Raw genomic sequence first — 18,994 nt, 5'->3', positions numbered from 1 at the left:
AATGACTGTAGCCTCTGCTGAGCAATCACAGGTGCTCTTAATAACTTAAGTGGTGATTCACTTAACAACTACTGCAAAAAAAAAGGTCATAGAATCAGGTCCATCACGTGACGTGTTTTATGACCATTAGGAGTTACGAATGTAATACATTACAGTCAAAACTCAAGGGCTACCTGTATATACTGTAAGTCGTTTCAGGGACAGTAGAATACGTTGCCCTATTCCGGGATGTTTGAAATCTGTCTGTGAGGGAGAGATCACTCCGGTCAGTCAAGGGGATTATAATTTTATTTATTTTATTTACCCAATTTATTGGCTGCCCGTCTTACTAGAGCAGAGGTCCCCAACCTTTTGGACACCGGGGACCGGTTCCGCGGAGAGAGGTTTTTCCGCAGACCGGAGGGTGCGCGGTTTTGTGTGCTGCCTGCATCCTACAGATGGGGATTTGCTTGTCTGTGCGGACCGGTTGCTGGCATGCCGCGGTCTGGTACTGGTCCACGGACTGGGAGTTGGGGACCCCTGGACTAGAGGGTAATTCCAGGCAGCTTACAATATTAAAATATTACAATATTAATTCCCAAACTAGAGCCTAGTTATCAGGCCCCAGGGTCACCCGGGTAAGAAAATTGTTTTGAAAGGCAAACTGTCCAATTGGAGAGTGATAGAAGGGACAGATAGAAGGATTTTGCCAGCTCTTGCCACACAACAGCGCAATGAGTCAACATACTTAAGGTACCACATCCAACCCAACTTGTGAAGGGGGCCCGCTTTAAATTAAAGAGCGCCTAAGTCTTGTCCATACTAAGCTGTACACAGGTAGTCCTTGACGTGCGACCACATCTGAGCCCCAGATTTCTGTTGCCAAGCGAGACCTTGGTTAAGTGAATTTTGCCCCATTTTATGACGTGCCTTTACCACAGCTGTGGAATCATGGCGGTTGTTAAGTTAGTCACATCGCTGTGAAGTGTGATTCTGCCTCCCCTTATTGACTTTGCTTGTCAGAACGTCGCAAAAGGGGATCCCGTGAGCCCGGGGGACGCTGCAGCCGTCCTAAATATGAGTCGGTTGCCAAGCATCCAAGTGTAAATCACGTGACCATGGGGGAATGCTGCAACGGTCGCAAGTGTGAAAAACGGTCGTAGGTTAATTTTCTCAGTGCCGTTCAAACGTTCACTAAACAAGCTGTTGTACGTTGAGGATGACCTGGAGTCCACTTGCCAGCTCCTGATTCTCCTGATCTGACTGCAGTCTCTAACCCTTAGTCACCAACCCAGTCACCTGGACACCCCCCCTCCTCCTCCACTGCCCAGTCACACCCTGTATCCCTTTCCCACATACTAAGTTCTGGTAAATATCCCTCTCTTTGTTTCTCTTGCAGGAAGAATTTGATCCTGTTAGCGAGATGACTCCAGCTGAGGTAAGATTCTGGTAGGGCGTGAAGTCTCCATCTTGACTGAAAGGCCTCAACAGGCTCCTTTGAGTGTAGAATGAGAATGAACCTTCATTGTCAAAGTACAACCATGTATACATTGAGATTGGCCGAGCCTCCCTTCCTGCCCCCACCCCCCAACACACAGTGACAACAAACCTTCCATCTTATTGCACCATGTGAGCTAATTGCACAACACACCGGCCTCGCAAGTCAATCGTGCATAAAGTTTATAAAATTATTTCCCGTTCAAGAGCCTAACAGCCCACGGATAAAAGCTGTTTTTCAGCCTGTTGGTGCGGCTGGCTATACTCCTGTATCTCCTACCCGATGGTAGGAGAGGAAAGAGATACCGTCCAGGGTGTGAGTCGTCCCTGAGGATTTTCCTCACTCTTCCAAGGCACCAAGCCCTGGCGAGGTCGTCCAGTGGTGTCAGGGCACAGCCCACAATGTCTTGTGCTGTGCTCACCAGCCTTTGTAATACTTTCCTATCCACGGCTGTCAGACCAGCATACCAAACCGCAATACAGTACGAGAGGACACTCTCTATAGTAGACCAGTAAAAGAGGGTCATTAGCCGTTGTTCTACCCTGTTCTTCCACAAGACCCTGAGAAAGTGGAGTCTCTGTTGGGCCTTTCTGGCCACCTGGGTTGTGTTAACTTTCCAGGTAAGATCTTCACAGAGGTAGACTCCCAGAAATTTAAAGGAGGAAACTCTCTCCACACAGTCCACCCCGATGTAAAGTGGGGCAGGTTCCTCCTTTTTCCTCCGGAAGTCTAGCACCATCTCTTTCGTCTTGCCAATGTTCAGGTGCAAGTTGTTGTTACAACACCATATGGATAGTTTTTGTACCTCCCCGCTGTAAGCAATAGCAACAGCACTTAAGACTTATATACCGCTTCACAGGGCTTTACAGCCCTCACTAAGTGGTTTACAGTCAGCATATTTCCCATCCCCCCCAACAACATGGGTCCCTGTTTTACCGACCTTGCTTTTTGTCTGCAAGTGGGGTGGTTGTTTGTCCTTAGATAGCACTAGCACTTAGCATTTAGACTTATATACCGCTTCACAGGGCTGTACAGACCTCTCTAAGCAGTTTACAGGGTCAGCTTATTGCCCCCCCCCCAACAATCTGGGTCCTCGTTTTACCGACCTCGGAAGGATGGAAGGCTGAGTCAACCATGAGCCCGTCAGGATCGAACTGCTAACAGTCGGCAGAGTCAGCCCGCAGTACTGCATTCGCTAAGCTTGTTGGATGAGTTTTGCCCCATTTGATGACCTTCCTTGCCACAAGTTGCTCAGTGAATCGCTACGGTTGTTAAGTTGGTAGCACAGCAGTTAAGTGGATCTGGCTTCCCCTTTGACTTTGCTTGACATAAAAGGGGATCGTGTGACCCCGGGGCACTGCAACCGTCATAAATAGGAGCCTGTTGCCAAGCGGCCAAATTTTAATCACATGACCAAAGGGATGCTGCAACGGTCGAACTGGTGGCTGTGGGCAGGGTTAGCCTGCAATGCTGCATTCTAACCACTGCACCACTTCTAAGAAGGGGCACGTTCAGTCTGTGGGGCCCTCATGACTAACCTTGGGCTTAAAACTGTCGTTCTAGGTCACACTCCGAGTGCCCTCTTGCACTGAGAATTTAAGGAGGTTGGGGTTTTTTTTTTGTGAGAGCTGCACAGTGCATAACGCACGAAGGGCCATGCAACTAAGATTGTCAGGGGCAGTGAGGATCACTGAAAAAGGCATGCATCAAGAGGCTTAGCAAGCTTATTTTCATTGTTATTTCTTGGGCACAAGGCAGAACCCACATTCATGACGCAGCAAAATATCTGGCGGGGGATATGAATAAGAGAAATGTGCAGGAGCTGTTATTTAATCCAGGGCCTCTCAACCTTAGCAACTTTTAAAATAAGTGGCCTTTAACTCCCAGGATTCCCCCAACCAGAGTTAAGGTCCACCCATGCTGACTGGGGGATGCTGGGAGTTGAGGTCTATCAATGCTGCCTGGAGAATTTTGGGAATTGAAGTTCACTCAAGCTGACTGGAGAATTCTTGAAGCTGTAGTCACATATTCTCGAGACGTCAAGATTGAGAAGGCCTAACCTAGACCCAAGGGGTAAAACGTGTTTTAAGTCCAGAACGACAAGATAAGTAACTCAGGCAGATTCCTCCCTGATTTACTGGGGTGTAAAAAAGAGAGGGTGTATAATATTTTAATGAATTAATTTACCAATCAGTTACATTGGTGGAATGGCTTGCCTCCAGAAGTTGTGGGTCTATCATCACTGGAGGTACGTTTGAACAGCCTCTTGTCTGAAACAATATAGGATTTCCTGCTTGAGCAGGGGGTTGGACTAGAAGACCTCCAAGGTCCCTTTCCAACCCTCTTATTCTGTGCTCTATGTTCTAATATAGGGGTCTTCGACTTGGCCCTTTTATGACTTGTGGACTTCAACTCCCAGAATTCCTCAGCCAGCATGCCTGGCTGAGGAATTCTGGGAGTTGAAGTCCACAAGTCATAAAAGGGCCAAGTTTGAAGACCCCTGTTCTAATACAATCAGTTGCAAGATTGTGCTATTATATTTCAATAAAGTGTACTTTTAGTCTTCCTGCGGAGTTGATTTTCCAGGTCTAGTCTACCTACGGTAATGGTGTAGACAGCTTTTTATTAAATCAAAACGGTTGTCGCTTTCTCGCATCTGAAAAAAAAAGGACTTTCTTATCTCCTCTTTCTTGATTCCCCCACCCCCCCAGAAGTGGAGAGGGCTTTCAATTGAACCTTGGACTGTGTGCCAAACAGGCCCCCTGCCACTGATAGAACGTGAGATTGTTGCAATTGGCTTAATCAAGAAACGCTGGGGAAACGATCTGATATGCACGGTCCTAAAGATCTCCAAGATCCAGTAATCCATCTCTGCCTCTCTTTGAATTACAGCAAATAATTAACAAGCAGTGGCTTCCGAGGTGGTTTGTCTTATCTGTTGCTAAGAGCTGGGGAAAAAAGCTTGCCTGTGGTTGCAGCCAGATAGGCTTTGTCTTAATCACCTATCTGCTTTAGATTATTCACACGTTTGGCTGCGATCAAACAAATCACTTAGACAGATAAAGACCTCGCAGATGATTCATGCAAACGTTGATCAGAATGGCTTTTTTTTTAAAAAAAAAAAATATATATATTCTATGGCTTCGTTTTTGCAAATCCAGCCCGTGTGGTTAGTGCATTGTTCCAAAAATTATGAAAATCCCAAACAGGCGAAGTTGGGAAGTAAGCAAAGCATACTATTTGAAAACAGTCACGTCTTCCAAAGTCAGTGTGGTGCAATAATTAGGATTTTAAAATTAAAAGGAGAGGGATTCAAGTTTTAGATCCTTTCAGGCATGATTTTCAGACTTTATGCCAGTCTTTAGCACTTCCCTTAATTGATCCAGGTTAATAAATCTCAGTTTTAGCCTTCTGTAGCATGTTGTATGGCACTATCTCTACTGAAAGAATTAAAAATGGAATGGAATGGAATGGAATGGAATGGAATGGAATAGAATAGAATAGAATAGAATAGAATAGAATAGAATAGAATAGAATAGAATAGAATAGAATAGAATAGAATAGAATAGAATAGAATTACAAATAATAATAGGACAGGACAGAACAGAACAGAACAGAACAGAATAGAATAGAATAGAATAGAATAGAATAGAATAGAACATTTTTTATAGGCCAATTGTGATTGGACACACAAAGAATTTGTCTCCAGTGCAAAAGCTCCCAGTGTACATACAAGCAATAAAGTGATAAATCATAAATCATAAGATACAAATACCAAAGTGATAGTCATAAAATACCAAATAGGTATAGAAATAAGAAAGGTGAGAAGGATAATAGCAATGCAGTCCTATTATACGGTTAGATATCCTTAGACATAAGACAGTCCTGTGGGAATTAGGTGTTCAGCAGAGTGACGGCATGGAGGGGGGGGGGAAACTGTCTGTGTGTGTAGTTGTTTTCCCATGCAGTGCCCTATAGCGGCATCCTGCGGGGAAGTGTTGAAACAGTTTAAGTCCAGGATGTGCCTTTTTAATGATGGCTCTAATCTTAGGTGTCCATTTCAAATCCTGGGAGATTATAGAAGCCAGATACTTGAAGGTCTCTAGTGTTAATACTGTGTTATCTAAGATAGTAGTGGGGGTGGGGTAGAATAGGAGAGCTTCTGCAAAGTCTACTAACATTTCTACAGTTTTAACTTAAGCCTCTCCAGCTTCAGATTGTTCCGGCTGCACCACAAGTCCAGTTCTTCAACTTCCTGTCTAATAATAATAATAATAATAATAATAATAATAATAATAATAATAATAATAATAATAATAATAATAATAATAATAATAATAATAATAATTGTAAGGGATCTTGGAGGTCATCTAGTCCAACCCCCTGCTCAGGCAGGAAACCCTATACCATTTCAGACAAATGGCTGTCCAGTCTCTTCTTAAAAACTTCCAGTGTTGGAGCATTACAGCTTCTGGAGGCAGGTTGTTCCACCGGTTAATTGTTCCCACTGTCAGGAAGTTTCTCCTTAGTTCTAGGTTGCTTCTCTCTTTGGTTCGTTTCCATCCGTTGCTTCTTGTCCTGCCTATAAGTCTACATGCAGACTTATCACCGTCTTCAGGGTTAGAATCATTTATCAGTGTAACTTTGCTGAACAGTTGATACTCAAGAGAGGAAAATATTGTAAATATTATACAGTAAATGCAATAGGAAATAAAGGTGAGCCGGCCTGCTGCATTAATGCATCTCTCCCGAATTTGTAGATTGTGGAATGGGAGGAGCGACAACTCGATCAGCTGGTCAACTTCAACAACTGCAAGATCGATCCGGCGCCCTTCCAGCTGGTAGAACGGACTTCATTGCATAAGGTAGATTGTGGGACCCGAAGCGAAGCTGGATGATTTATAGGTAGCCCTCGACTTTGGACCACAATGGAGTCCAAAATTTCCATTGCAGAGCAAGACAGTTATTAAAGTGAGCTGTGCCCCATTTTAATGGCCTTCTTGCTATAGTTGTTAAGTAAGTGACTGCAGTGGTTAAATGAATTTGTTGTTGTTAGTTGCGAAGTCGTGTCCGACCCATCGCGACCCTATGGACAACGTTCCTCCAGGCCTTCCTGTCCTCTACCATAAATGTGGCTGTTAAGCAAATTTGGCTTGATGTTGCTTGTCAGAAGCCCGCTGGGAAGGTTACAAATGATGATCACATCACCCTAGGACAGGGGTCGGCAACCTCGGCTCTTTTATGACTCGTGGACTTCAACTCCCAGAATTCCTGAGCCAGCTATGCTGGCTCAGGAATTCTGGGAGTTGAAGTCCACGAGTCATAAAAGAGCCGAGGTTGCCGACCCCTGCCCTAGGAGAACGCAACTGTCAGAAATACGTGCCGGTTGCTAAGCACCTGAATTTTGATCATGTGATCATAGGGCTGCTGCAATGGCCGTAAGAGTGAGATCCAGTCATGAGACACATATTCAGTGCCATTGTAACTTTAAACAGTCATGAAACAAATGGTCGTAAACAGTGGTGGGATTCAAATAGGTGAACAACTGGTTCTCTGTGTGGATGCTGCTTCTGGAAGTCCATTCCAGGCCTGGGCAACAAAAAAATTAGCTACCAGTGGTGCAAACTGGCTGAATCCCACCACTGTTTACTGCTTGTATCGTTCCAATTTTAGTATATGTGCTGCAGAAGCGAGCACAAACACTCCTTGTAAACAGCATCCAGACAACCTTCATCAGTAACTTAATCTTCTAGACATCTGCCTAGTTCTCTTTGAAAGCCACATAAATCCCCCAGCACTTACTAGGAGCTAATTCTTCCACTTAACAGGGTGGCATGTAAATAAATACTTCCTTCAGTTGGTCCTAAATATTCCTAGGTGTCTGTAGTGAGGGGCATCTGAAGAGTCAAGATGGTGCCACAACCATGCTGTCACAACGCACATAAAACAGGCCTGAGGCTTCAACTTAATATTGTGGTTGCTATATATTGACAGTTGAATTGGATTGGATTAGGTTGGGTTGGGTTGAGTTGAGTTGGCTTGGGTTGAGTTGAACTGAACTGAACTGAACTGAATTGAATACTTGGCCAAGTGTGATTAGACATACAAGAAAATTTGTCTCCGGTATAATAATTACTACTACTACTACTACTACTACTACTACTACTACTACTACTATTTTATTGTCACCTTGAATGTACACCAACAGGCATACATCAAAATGAAATTTTGTTGCATACAGCTCTCAAAGGGTCACCACCTCCGATATACACTCCTTGTTCGTGGCTGGCTCAAGTTTCAGATCGCCCATTTTAGCCTCTAGGGAGCGAATGATGGCAAACAGGACAGATGGAAACGGAGCGCCATGTGGATTAGCCCTCAAATTAGCTTGTATTCCTGCACGACAACCTCGCCTCCTTTCCTTTTTCTGATCCTGACTCTTCCACCTTTTCCTTAAAGAGGCCTTGCTTCTTTTCGTCCCTGGAGCACGCTGCTGCCGCTGTCTCCACCTCCTCCAAAAGCCTCTCTCCCTTCCTCTGGCCCTACCATTCCTTTGCTCCGTAAACCCCAGGGACCTCTCCTCCTCTGCCTCCTTTGGAAACAGCCCGAAGAAGAAGCACTCGGTGTACTTGCAAAGTAACAGGAAGAATAATAATAACCAATGATACGAATAAAAGGGGGGGAAAGTGAGGAAGATAATAAAAAGGATAAATAATAACACTGCAGCCGCACTGCACGGGTTGATGTACATATACTTTAAACAGAACTGTGAGAATTAGACCAGACATGTCAAACACAAGGCCCGGGGGCCGGATCCGGCCCGCGAAGTGGTTTCATGTGGCCCGCAAAGCCATCCTGGAAACAGTGAGGGAACGGCCCCCACTGCCTTGGCCCTGGCCCAGAGACCCTCCTCCTGCCAGAGACCCTCAGATCTGTCCCACTCCTGCCCAGGCCCCCATAGGCACCCTTGATGCCAACGATGTAAGCTGGCCACGCCCACCCAGTAGGCCACACCCACCCTGGCCACACCCACCCGTCCCCCTGAGGGCAACCGCAATGCTGATGCGGCCCTCAATGAAATTGAGTTTGACACCCCTGAATTAGACGTTCAGCACAGGGACAGTAAGAGGACAGTAACTGCCCATGTCTAGTTGCCCTGGCATTTTGACCCCTCTAGGCCTAAATTTCACATCAGTACATAGATATCTGTATTTGTTAACGCTGCAAGAAGGATAGAAGACCGTTATTCTCTCCAAATTTTACACAGCATCCAAGATATTAGGGCTGTTATAAACACACAAGCACACACAGAGACACACACACAGAGTGGGAGAGAGAGAGAGATTATTTTTTTCAGACCAACCTAAGAAGTATGTTTATGTTTGTTTATGTTTATGTTTATGTTTATGTTTATGTTTATGTTTATGTTTATGTTTATTGGACTTATATACTGCCCTTCTCCCGTAGGACTCAGGGCAGTTCACAAGGAATAGGTAGGAATAAATAATAATAATAATAATAATAATAATAATAATAATAATAATAATAATAATAATAATAATAATAATAATAATAATAATAATAATAATAATTTTATTTGTATACCGCCCTTCTCCCGAAGGACTCAGGGCGGTGAACAGGGCAAACATATAAAAGTACAAGAATACAAATATTAAAAAAGATTAAACAGGGTGCCCAGAAACTAACAACAATAAGTTAAAATACATTAAAACAATATTAAAATCCAAACCCATCACCCATCAGGCCAGGCCGGCTTGTTCGAACAAGTAGGTCTTCAGATCACGTCGGAAGGAGCGAAGGTCAGGCGCCATCCGGAGCTCAACCGGCAAACGGTTCCACAAATCCGGCACGCCCACAGAGAAGGACCTCCCCCTGGGGGCCACCAGACGACATTCTCTGACCGGTGGCACCCTGAGGAGGCCCTCTCTGTGGGAGCGCACTGGGCGGAGGGAAGTTGATGCCGGCAGCAGGTGATCCCTAAGGTACTCCGGACCCATGCCATGTAGGGCTTTAAAAACCATTACCAGCACCTTGAATCTCACCCGGAAGACAACTGGAAGCTAATGCAGCTCATGGAGCAGAGGTGTAACATGGGAATATCAGGAGACTCCCAACACAACTCTCGCGGCTGCATTCTGTACCAGTTGGAGCCTCCGAGTGGTCTTCAAGGGCAGCCCCATGTAGAGAGCGTTGCAGTAGGTGTAGCCTTTGTTGCATTGTTGGCATCAGTGTGCCATGGGCAAAGACCCCCCCCTTTACGTTGACTTTGAAGAGAAGGATAGAACTTGTGGGGTGCCATTTTCCTGTATTTTGCGATGCTAAGCCGAGCTTGTTCCCCTCTCTTCCAGACCCACACCATCTTCTCCCTCTTGGGAGTGGACCACGCTTACGTCACCAGTATCGGGCGCTTGATTGGCGTGGTGTCCCTCAAGGAGGTGAGTAGCACTTAGAAGGGCCAGCCCAAGAACAGCGAAACTTCAGCAGTTTCTGTTGGATTTTGTCTAATGTCACGCCATATCCTCTATGCGGCAAAGAAATGTTTCTTAAGGTCCTCCTCCGTCAGTGTTCTTCGACGTGGGCCACTTCAATATGTGTGGACTTCAATTCCCAGAATTCCAGGCAGTTGTGTCCTCTGGCATGAGACACCTACACATATACACACAGAGACACTTATCTGTATACCAGACAGGTATCTTGTAATTCGAACATTAGAATCATTTAAAATCCTTCCAACAGGGATTTTTCTCATGGGAAACAGATGTCATTTCTCGCAGCGTTACTTTTTTTTGCCAAATGATTATTCTTTAATGGACATGCCATAGAATTAATGCCAATTCATAATGCAATTGAATCCAAATCCTTCATGTTCTTGTCACAGCCCTTGCCCTCATGTGGAAAAAAAAATCTGGATTTTCCCCTCCCCCTCATTTGTCTTATGTCTGTCTATTGAAGGGGGATGCATCTTACATTCTCTGCCTTTCTGCCATCCCCTTAGCAAAGGCTTACAAAGATAAGTGTGGTTGGTGAGTGGTTAGCCAGTGATATGCTGTGCATCGGTATAAAAACAAGATACAAACTTGGTACAAAAAAAAACCAGGAGAATCCCTGATTTTCACAATCTCCACAATCCTCACCTAGCCATTTCCAGATGTTTGGGACTAGAATTTGGATTATTTTAATGCTTGTTAAATTTGTGTGCCACCCATCTCATCCAGAGAGGACTCTAGGCAGCTGACAAACATCAACTAATGCAATTTTCACCCTGGAAAAAGTGACCTGTGGCCATTTTTCACACTTACAACCATTGTAGCATCCCCATTTTCACATGATCATGGCAGCTGACCCATATTTACGACGGTCCTGCGGTCATGTGATTCCCCTTTTGCAACCGTGCAATAAGCAAAGTCAACACGGAAGCCAGTTTCACTTAACAACAGAGTTATCAACTAAACAACCGGCGTGATTCACGTAACAACTGTGGCCAGAAGGTCTTAAAATGAGGCAAAACTCACTTAACAAACGTCTCGCTTAACAACAGAAATTTGGGCTCAATTGTGGTCGTAAGTCGAGGAGTGCCTGTTCACTAGTCTGGTTTGATCGAAGTCATAGTCCAATATTTTATGATCAACTGGTTGGGAAAGATTCCTAGGATATCAGTTTCTGGCCAGAATAGGTAGTCCTCAACTTACGACCACACTTGAGCCCAAAATTTCTGTTGCTAAGCAAGTTTTTAAGTGGGTTTTGCCCCATTTTGCAAGCTTCCTTGCCACAGTTATTAAGTGAATCACTCCAGTTGTTAAATTAGTCCAGGGGCCCTCAAGCTTGGCCACTTTTTGTGGACTTCAATTCCCAGAATTCCCCAGCCAGCCTGAATTAGTCACACGACTATAAAGCGAATCTGGCTTCTTCCCCCTTGACTTTGCTTGTCAGAAGGTCGCAAAAAGGGGATCACGTGACTCCGGGACATGGCAACTGTCATAACTATGAGTCAGTTGCCAAGTGTCTGAATTTTGACCACGTGACCACACGACCCTGGGGATATGTTGTGATTCCTCACCAGCCAGTGGATCCGGCAGCTGAGTCTGAGGAATCAGAGGAGGAGGAGGAGGAGGGGCCTGGACTGACATCAGAGTCAGAGGAAGGCTCTGAGGAGCTCCAAGACTTACGGTCTGACGAGGAGCCTGGCCCCTCTACTCGCCCTCAGGTTGAGACACAGCTGTGCTGGGAGGCTGAGTTGGACAGCGATGAAGCACAGCTGGGAAATATCCAGGATGCACTAAAGCGCAGGCAAGATAAGAGAGTAGGACAGAGGAATGCAATGGGGCGGCTCCAAAGGCAAAGGAGAAGGCATTAAGAAGCTACGCCTGAGCTGAATAATAAAAGGGAAGGTGTGGGAGGTGCTGGTTGTCAAAGGCAACCCTTTGTGTTGGGGATCGAGTTTCTGCGGACTGTGTCTGTTTACCTTGGACATTGACTCGGGTCTGTGAATAATAAAAGGGGTTGGTTTTTTCTTGCGGTTCCTACCTGCTTGTTGGAAGAGGGGGTTCCCCTTGTGAGCAGAACAAGGACTCACGTAGGCCGGGCCTGAACAGGACACTGCAGCGGTTGTAAGTGTGAAAAGGGGTCCCAAGTTTTTTTTCCCAGTGCCATTGTAATTTTGAACGGTCACTAAACAAACCGTTGTAAGTCGAGGACTCCCTGCACGGATTGGGTGGATGCTGCTACTGCTGTCTCCCGTCACCCCATCCTCTTCCTTTCTTCCAGCTGCGCAAAGCCATAGAGGGTTCGGTCACCGCCAAAGGGGTGAAGGTGCGCCCCCCGCTGGCGAGCTTCCGGGACAGTACAACCAGCAGCAGCGAAATGGAAGCCACCGAGATCCACCAGTTGTGGGATCAGAGGCAACGGCACTCCATCCCTCGCGAGTTCAGCCCTTCCGAGAGCGACGACAAGTGCCAGTGATGGCGGGGGGGCGGGGGGGGGGCGAGAACCTGCCAATCAAGAGACGACGGTTCAACGTTGCCATGCCTTGGCTGCCTCTGTTGCAGCCGGGCCTCTTCTAAGGATGCCTTCACATTGGAAACTGCTTTAAGAGGAAGAGTCCGTTCCTGGAATAACTGGAGAATTGCCCTTCTGAACCTTGAAGCTGGGCTCCGGTGCCCCCTTCGCCCCATCCTTGGTCTCAGGGGTTCATTGGCCTTCCCATCCTCCCATTGTCCCCAGCAGCTCTGCTCCACCTTGGAACGAGAGCTGGTCGGATGAGAAGAAAGGAGGCTGATGGTGATAGGGAAGGAGATGTGGGTCTTTTAAAATACCTTCTGCTCACCTCAGCCTCTCCGTACAGGCTGCTGGTACCCCAAGGCTCACGCATCTCACCCGGGCCCTCTCCGAGCCTAGTTGAAGACCTCGTTAGTCTGTTCTCAGAGGCTTTGCAGGTGGCCGTTCCACCGGGAAGGAGCAGGTCAAGCACCTGTCCTCCTTGTGGTCTCATCGCGGTGCCCCACATTGAGAACAAATGGAACTTTTCAGCATGCATGGATGCCCTCGTGGCCTCTGCGGGCATCTTCCTAAGGCAGGTGCCGAAACCTTTGGGGGGTCTCTCCCCATGTTCTGAACCTCCCCCCTCCTTCAAATCTTCAGTGCCGCCCAGCCATACTGTGTATGGCTAGCCCCCTGTTTGGATGGGATTTGGGCATTTGTAGTTGGACTTGTGGACCCCAAATAAAACCAACACTGGATCTCTTGAGCTACTGAGCCGGGCAACCCCTTTCCTAACCCACTACCAGATCCCGGGATTCTTCCCTTCCGCCTTCCTCTCTCTGTGGAACTCACTCATGTTCGAATCCACAGGCAGAGGAGAGGAACAGAAGGATGACTGTATGTACGTACCGAAGTTTTTTATACATATATATCTATCTATCATAATTTAATTACCAAAAAGAATACAAATAGAGTTCTATTATAAACCGAGGGAGTGTCTGGTGTGTAAATAAGCCACAGACGGTTGTGGGAATTGAACCCGGTTTGTTCATTGGCATGCCCAGGTCACAACTAGGGCGAAGAGAAAGATGGGTGTCAGTGTGAGCTGGTTTGGCCTAATGGTTAAGTCACCAGGCTAGAGATCAGTTAACTATGAGTTCTAGTCCCACTTTAGGCATGAAAGCCAGCTGGTTGACTTTGGGCCAATGGCCAGGAGACTGTGATTTGGCAATCGCCAGGTGACTTTGAGTTCTAGTCCCACTTTAGGCATGAAAGCCAGCTTGGTGACTTGGGCCAATCACCAGGAGATTGTGAGTTCTAGTCTCACCTTTGGCATGAAAGCCAGCTGGTTGACTTTGGGCCAATGGCCAGGAGACTCTGATTTGCCAATCGCCAGGTGACTGTGAGTTCTAGTCCCACTTTAGGCATGAAAGCCAGCTTGGTGACTTGGGCCAATCACCAAGAGATCGTGAGTTCTAGTCTCACCTTTCGCATGAAAGCCAGCTGGTTGACTTTGGGCCAATGGCCAGGAGACTCTTGATTTGCCAATTGCCAGGTGACTGTGAGTTCTAGTCCCACTTTAGGCATGAAAGCCAGCTTGGTGACTTGGGCCAATCACCAGGAGATCGTGAGTTCTAGTCTCACCTTTGGCATGAAAGCCAGCTGGTTGACTTTGGGCCAATGGCCAGGAGACTCTGATTTGCCAATCGCCAGGTGACTGTGAGTTCTAGTCCCACCTTAGGCATGAAAGGCATATGAGTGGTTTGGGGCCAATCACCAGGAGACTGTGAGTTCTAGTCCCATTTTAGGCATGAAAGCTGGCTAAGTGACTTGGGTCAATCACCAGGAGACTGTGAGTCCTAATCCCACCTTAGGCATGAAAGCTGGCTGGGCGAACTTGGGCCGGTTGCTTTCTCTCAGCCCTAGGAAAGAGGCAATGGCAAAGCACTTCTGAAATCTTGTTATAAATAACCTTCAGAGACTAGTCCAAGCGTTTGCCTGGAGTCAACAATGACTGGAAGAAGAAACAAAAAATATCAACCAGAGATGTGGGTGAGAGAAGAACAGCCTTAATCAGTGGGAGCTGTAACAAAATCTTGCAGCTGCATAGGCTGGTCTTCCATTGACACCATGCTGATCATAACACGTGAGCCAAACTTTTAAATCTTCACATATTTGCCAATGCTTCAAATTACCAGATGACAGAGGCAGTAGTAGCCTCATCAGCTCCAGGTTGAGGTTCAGACCATTTCCTGATTTCCTTTTTCTGCTGTAGAAGCTCCCTATTTTCTTTTTTCTTTTTTTAGACTGATTCTGGCCTCCCCCAGTAGCTATAGCAATAGCACTTAGACTTACATACTGCTCCATAGTGTTTTACAGCCCTCTCTGAGCAGTTTACAGAGTCTGCATATTTGCCCCCCAACCATCTGGGTCCTCATTTTACCGACCTCAGAAGGGTGGAAGGCTGAGTCAACCTTGAGCCGGTCAAGATCGAACTTGAGACTGGGCAGAGTCAGCCTGCAATTCTGCATTCTAACCCCTGTGCCATCATAAGCTCTTCTTTGGCCTTGATACAACTGCTTACTTGGGAGAATGTGGGCCAGGATTATGGGAGCTGGGATTCAGTCAGGGGTGATGTGCAGGATGAGGCCCTTTGGGGGAAAGCTTTGCTAACTCAGATTCTTGCTGTACATTGTTATTTTCACATAGTATACTTTACCAGTTGACGTAAAGACCTAGCAGTTACATTTGCAAATGTAGCACTTTTATCAGGGTTTATTCATGGTTAGATGAGAGCAGAGTGGTGGCCTAATGGTGAAGACGCTCGACTCCCACTTGAACGGTTCAATCCTAGGCCGTGGCAGATATTTCTCTCCTAAGGTGCAAAGAAAAAAAAATACTGTGAACTCTGCTGGGCATCAGGAAGGGCATCTGGCCAGTAAACTCTCAGCCCCATCCAGTCGTCCCAACTCTACCCTGAATGACGGGATTACAGCATCGTAAAAAGGGAGGGTCTTTATTCATGGTTAGGTGGCTTTTATGTTGCGCAGACCCAGCTAGGCCCCAGTTCAGTCTGTTGCGAGAGTCCAGGAAATGGGCTAAGTCAATAACCCAGGTTAAAGATAATATGTGAATGCACTCAATGTCTAGTCTTCTGTTGAAGGGGAAGAAACTCAGGATCCTTTTCAATAAATTATTTCTTCTCGTTTCTGATTTCCTCCATAAATTGATTGAGCCAGCCAGATCTTTCAGATAATCCCACGCCCCCAAATATCCCAGCTTGTGCAAGCTAGTTAATAACCAGGTGGAAGATGTCCAGAAATCCCAGATTTGGAGGGGGGGGACATTGCTGAAGAACCTATTTGCAAATTGCCTCCATACAGTTGCTGAAGAAAACAAAATGAGTGTATCCTTGAAATCTCCCAGAATCAGTGAGTTAAGACCATCTGAGTTTCCCGTTGTTCCAGGGTCCCTAAGCAGATGTGCTTCCAGTTCTGAAAGAAGTCCAGAGTCCAATGGAGATTTATTTATTTATTTATTTAAATTTTTATGCCACCCTATTCCCGAAGGACTCAGGGCGGTTTACAGGGCAGAATAAAATATAATATAAAAATAGTATAAATTAAAATGGATTAAATTACATAAGCCCAACAATTAAAACAATATTAAAAGCTAAAACCCCTTCAGTCCAGGCCTGATAGATAAAAAAACCAGGTTTTCAGATCCCGGTGAAATGAACGCAGATCAGGGGCGGTCCGAAGTTCCACCGGTAAATCATTCCAAAGCGCAGGCGCGCCCACAGAGAATGCCCTCCCCCTGGGGATCACCCGCCGGCACTCCCTAACCGGCGGCACCCTGAGAAGGCCCTCCCTGTGGGAGCGCACAGGACGATGGGAAGTTGATGCCGGCAGCAGGTGTTCCCTTAGATAATCCGGACCCAAGCCATTTAGAGCTTTATAGGTCATCACCAGCACCTTGAATCTCACCCGGAGGGCAACCGGAAGCCAATGCAGCTCACGGAGAAGAGGTGTTACACGGGAGTATCGAGAAACCCACATCACAACTCGCGCGGCTGCATTTTGCACCAGCTGAAGCCTCCGCGTGGTCCTCAAGGGCAGCCCCATGTAGAGAGCGTTGCAGTAGTCTAGCCGGGAGGTCACGAGCGCATGGGTGACTGTGCGTAGGGCATCTCGGTCCAGATAGGCAGCCAATGATTATAAATGAATAATAATAATGGGCTCAGTCTCCAAACATCTGGAGCACCACTTGGAACACCACCGGCATTGACAAAATCACCACTGATCAATTGCAAAAGGCAGCTTTCCATGGAACAGCGTACGTCCTGCAACAATCCCTTTGGCACCATCCAACATCCACATCTGCCTATCCCAGGTCCTTGGGAAGGACTCCATAGGTGGACAGAAGTGCCAAATCCAGTCTGAACATCTGGCTGACTGTGCAACAACCATAATAAACACAGTCATTTGTTCACCGAGACTGGCAAAGGACAGTTATGCTTCCTTTTGATCATTTAGGATGCTGGCTAATCCCAGCCAGGATTTTAAAAAAAAAAAAAAACTCAGAACGTGTTTGCTCTCAGTTCTTTTTCCAACCTTTAATACCGAGAATGTCCAGTTTCTTTTAAATAATTTCGTACGTTAGGTGAGATTAAACTGCAGGGAAAGGAAAGATGAACAAATTATATCCCATTTTGAGAGAGGGGTGGGATGAGATGGGATGGGATGGAGTAGAGTAGAGTAGAAATAGGGAATAGAATAGAATAGAATAGAATAGAATAGAATAGAATAGAATAGAATAGAATAGAATAGAATAGAATAGAATAGAATAGAATAGAATAGAATAGAATAGAATAGAATAGAATATGGAATGGAATAGGAATAGAATGGAATAGAATAGAATAGAATAGAATAGAATAGAATAGAATAGAATAGAATAGAATAGAATAGAATAGAATAGAATAGAAGAATAGAATAGAATAGAATAGAATAGAATAGAATAGAATAGAATAGAATATGGAATGGAATGGAATTGGAAAGGAATAGGAATAGAATAGAATAGAATAGAATAGATTAGAATAGAATAGAATAGAATAGAATAGAATAGAATAGAATAGAATAGAATAGAATAGAATAGAATAGAATAGGGAATGGGATAGGAATAGGAATAGGAATAGGAATAGGAATAGGAACGCTCTCTACATGGGGCTGCCCTTGAGGACCACTCGGAGGCTTCAGCTGGTGCAGAATGCGGCCGCGCGAGTTGTGATGGGGGTCTCCCGATACTCCCATGTAACACCTCTACTCCGCGAGCTGCATTGGCTTCCGGTTGCCCTCCGGGTGAGATTCAAGGTGCTGGTGATGACCTATAAAGCCCTAAATGGCTTGGGTCCGGGATATCTGAGGGAACACCTGCTGCCGGCATCAAGCTCCCTTCGTCCAGTGCGCTCCCACAGGGAGGGCCTTCTCAGGGTGCCGCCGATAAAAGAATGGCCAGCGGATAACACCCAGGGATAGGGCCTTCTCAGTGGGGGCGCCTGCCCTTTGGAACCAGCTGCCAGTGGAGCTGAGGACTGCCCCCGACCTCTGTTCATTCTGCCGGGACCTGAAGACCTGGCTCTTCGAGCTCTCTGGCCCAGGCTGAGAATTTTAATTTTAATTTTAATTTTAACTAGGGTTTTATTTGTTCAGGGACGGATATAATTTGTAAATTGTTTTTAACTTTTGTATTTTTGTTTTTAATCACCCTGTAAACCGCCCTGAGTCCTTCGGGAAAGGGCGGTATATAAATGTAATAAAATAAATAAATAAATAGGAATAGAATAGAATAGAATAGAATAGAATAGAATAGAATAGAATAGAATAGAATAGAATAGAATAGAATAGAATAGAATAGAATAGAATAGGTTTTATTTGGCCAAGTGTGGTTAGACAAACAAGGAATTTGTCTCCATTTCTTTTGCATCTCTTCCCAAAATCTCTCTGTATTTTCCCTCTTTGCATTTGAATCTTTTGCGGGATCCTGAGATGAATATCCATTTGCAGGAACTTGGTAGCTCTCTGGCCGTTGTTTCCCCCCCCCCCCCCCACCATGTGAGCACCAAAGCAAAACACAGCAATCATCTGCAGCTGGTATTGGAAGACAAAAACTAGGGATTGAGGATAAGCATAAAAGCGTTGCCTACATAATTCCTTTGCTGAATTATGAAGTCACAAGATTCAGTAGCACAATTCCCAGAAAAAAATATCAGCGGGCAGCCTTGCTTTTAATCATTTAAATGAGTCTCTTTTAAATTGTTGATTTAAAGCTTAATTACTGTAATTTAAATGCTAATCCACTCCCCCCCTCTACATACATAAACTGGATTTCTGCCTTGAACCAAAAACCTACCTTCCTTCCTTCCTTCCTTCCTTCCTTCCTTCCTTCCTTCCTTCCTTCCCTCTCTTCCATCTTTCTTCTTTCCTTCCTTCCTTCCTTCCTTCCTTCCTTCCCTCTCTTCCA

General features: G+C 45.7%; 1 protein-coding gene across 2 annotated transcripts in view; it reads left to right on the top strand.

Moving 5' to 3' along the window:
* CLCN2 (chloride voltage-gated channel 2) overlaps positions 1 to 13,453 on the top strand; it is a 141,523-nt gene extending 128,070 nt beyond the window's left edge. For both annotated transcript variants that reach the window (XM_083363910.1, XM_083363909.1), the window contains exons 21-24: positions 1,379 to 1,417; positions 6,238 to 6,342; positions 9,847 to 9,933; positions 12,263 to 13,453. In XM_083363910.1, coding sequence (XP_083220036.1) covers positions 1,379 to 1,417; positions 6,238 to 6,342; positions 9,847 to 9,933; positions 12,263 to 12,457 — 426 coding nt within the window. In that variant the 3' untranslated portion in view covers positions 12,458 to 13,453. The remainder of the gene's footprint in view (positions 1 to 1,378; positions 1,418 to 6,237; positions 6,343 to 9,846; positions 9,934 to 12,262) is intronic.
* The last annotated feature ends 5,541 nt before the right edge of the window (positions 13,454 to 18,994 follow it).

This window comes from Vipera ursinii (genome assembly GCF_947247035.1).
Source record: "Vipera ursinii genome assembly, chromosome: 5".
Taxonomy (NCBI): Eukaryota; Metazoa; Chordata; class Lepidosauria; order Squamata; family Viperidae; genus Vipera; species Vipera ursinii.
The sequence above is the reverse complement of the archived record's forward strand: the minus strand, read 5'-3'. Positions and strand labels throughout refer to the sequence as shown.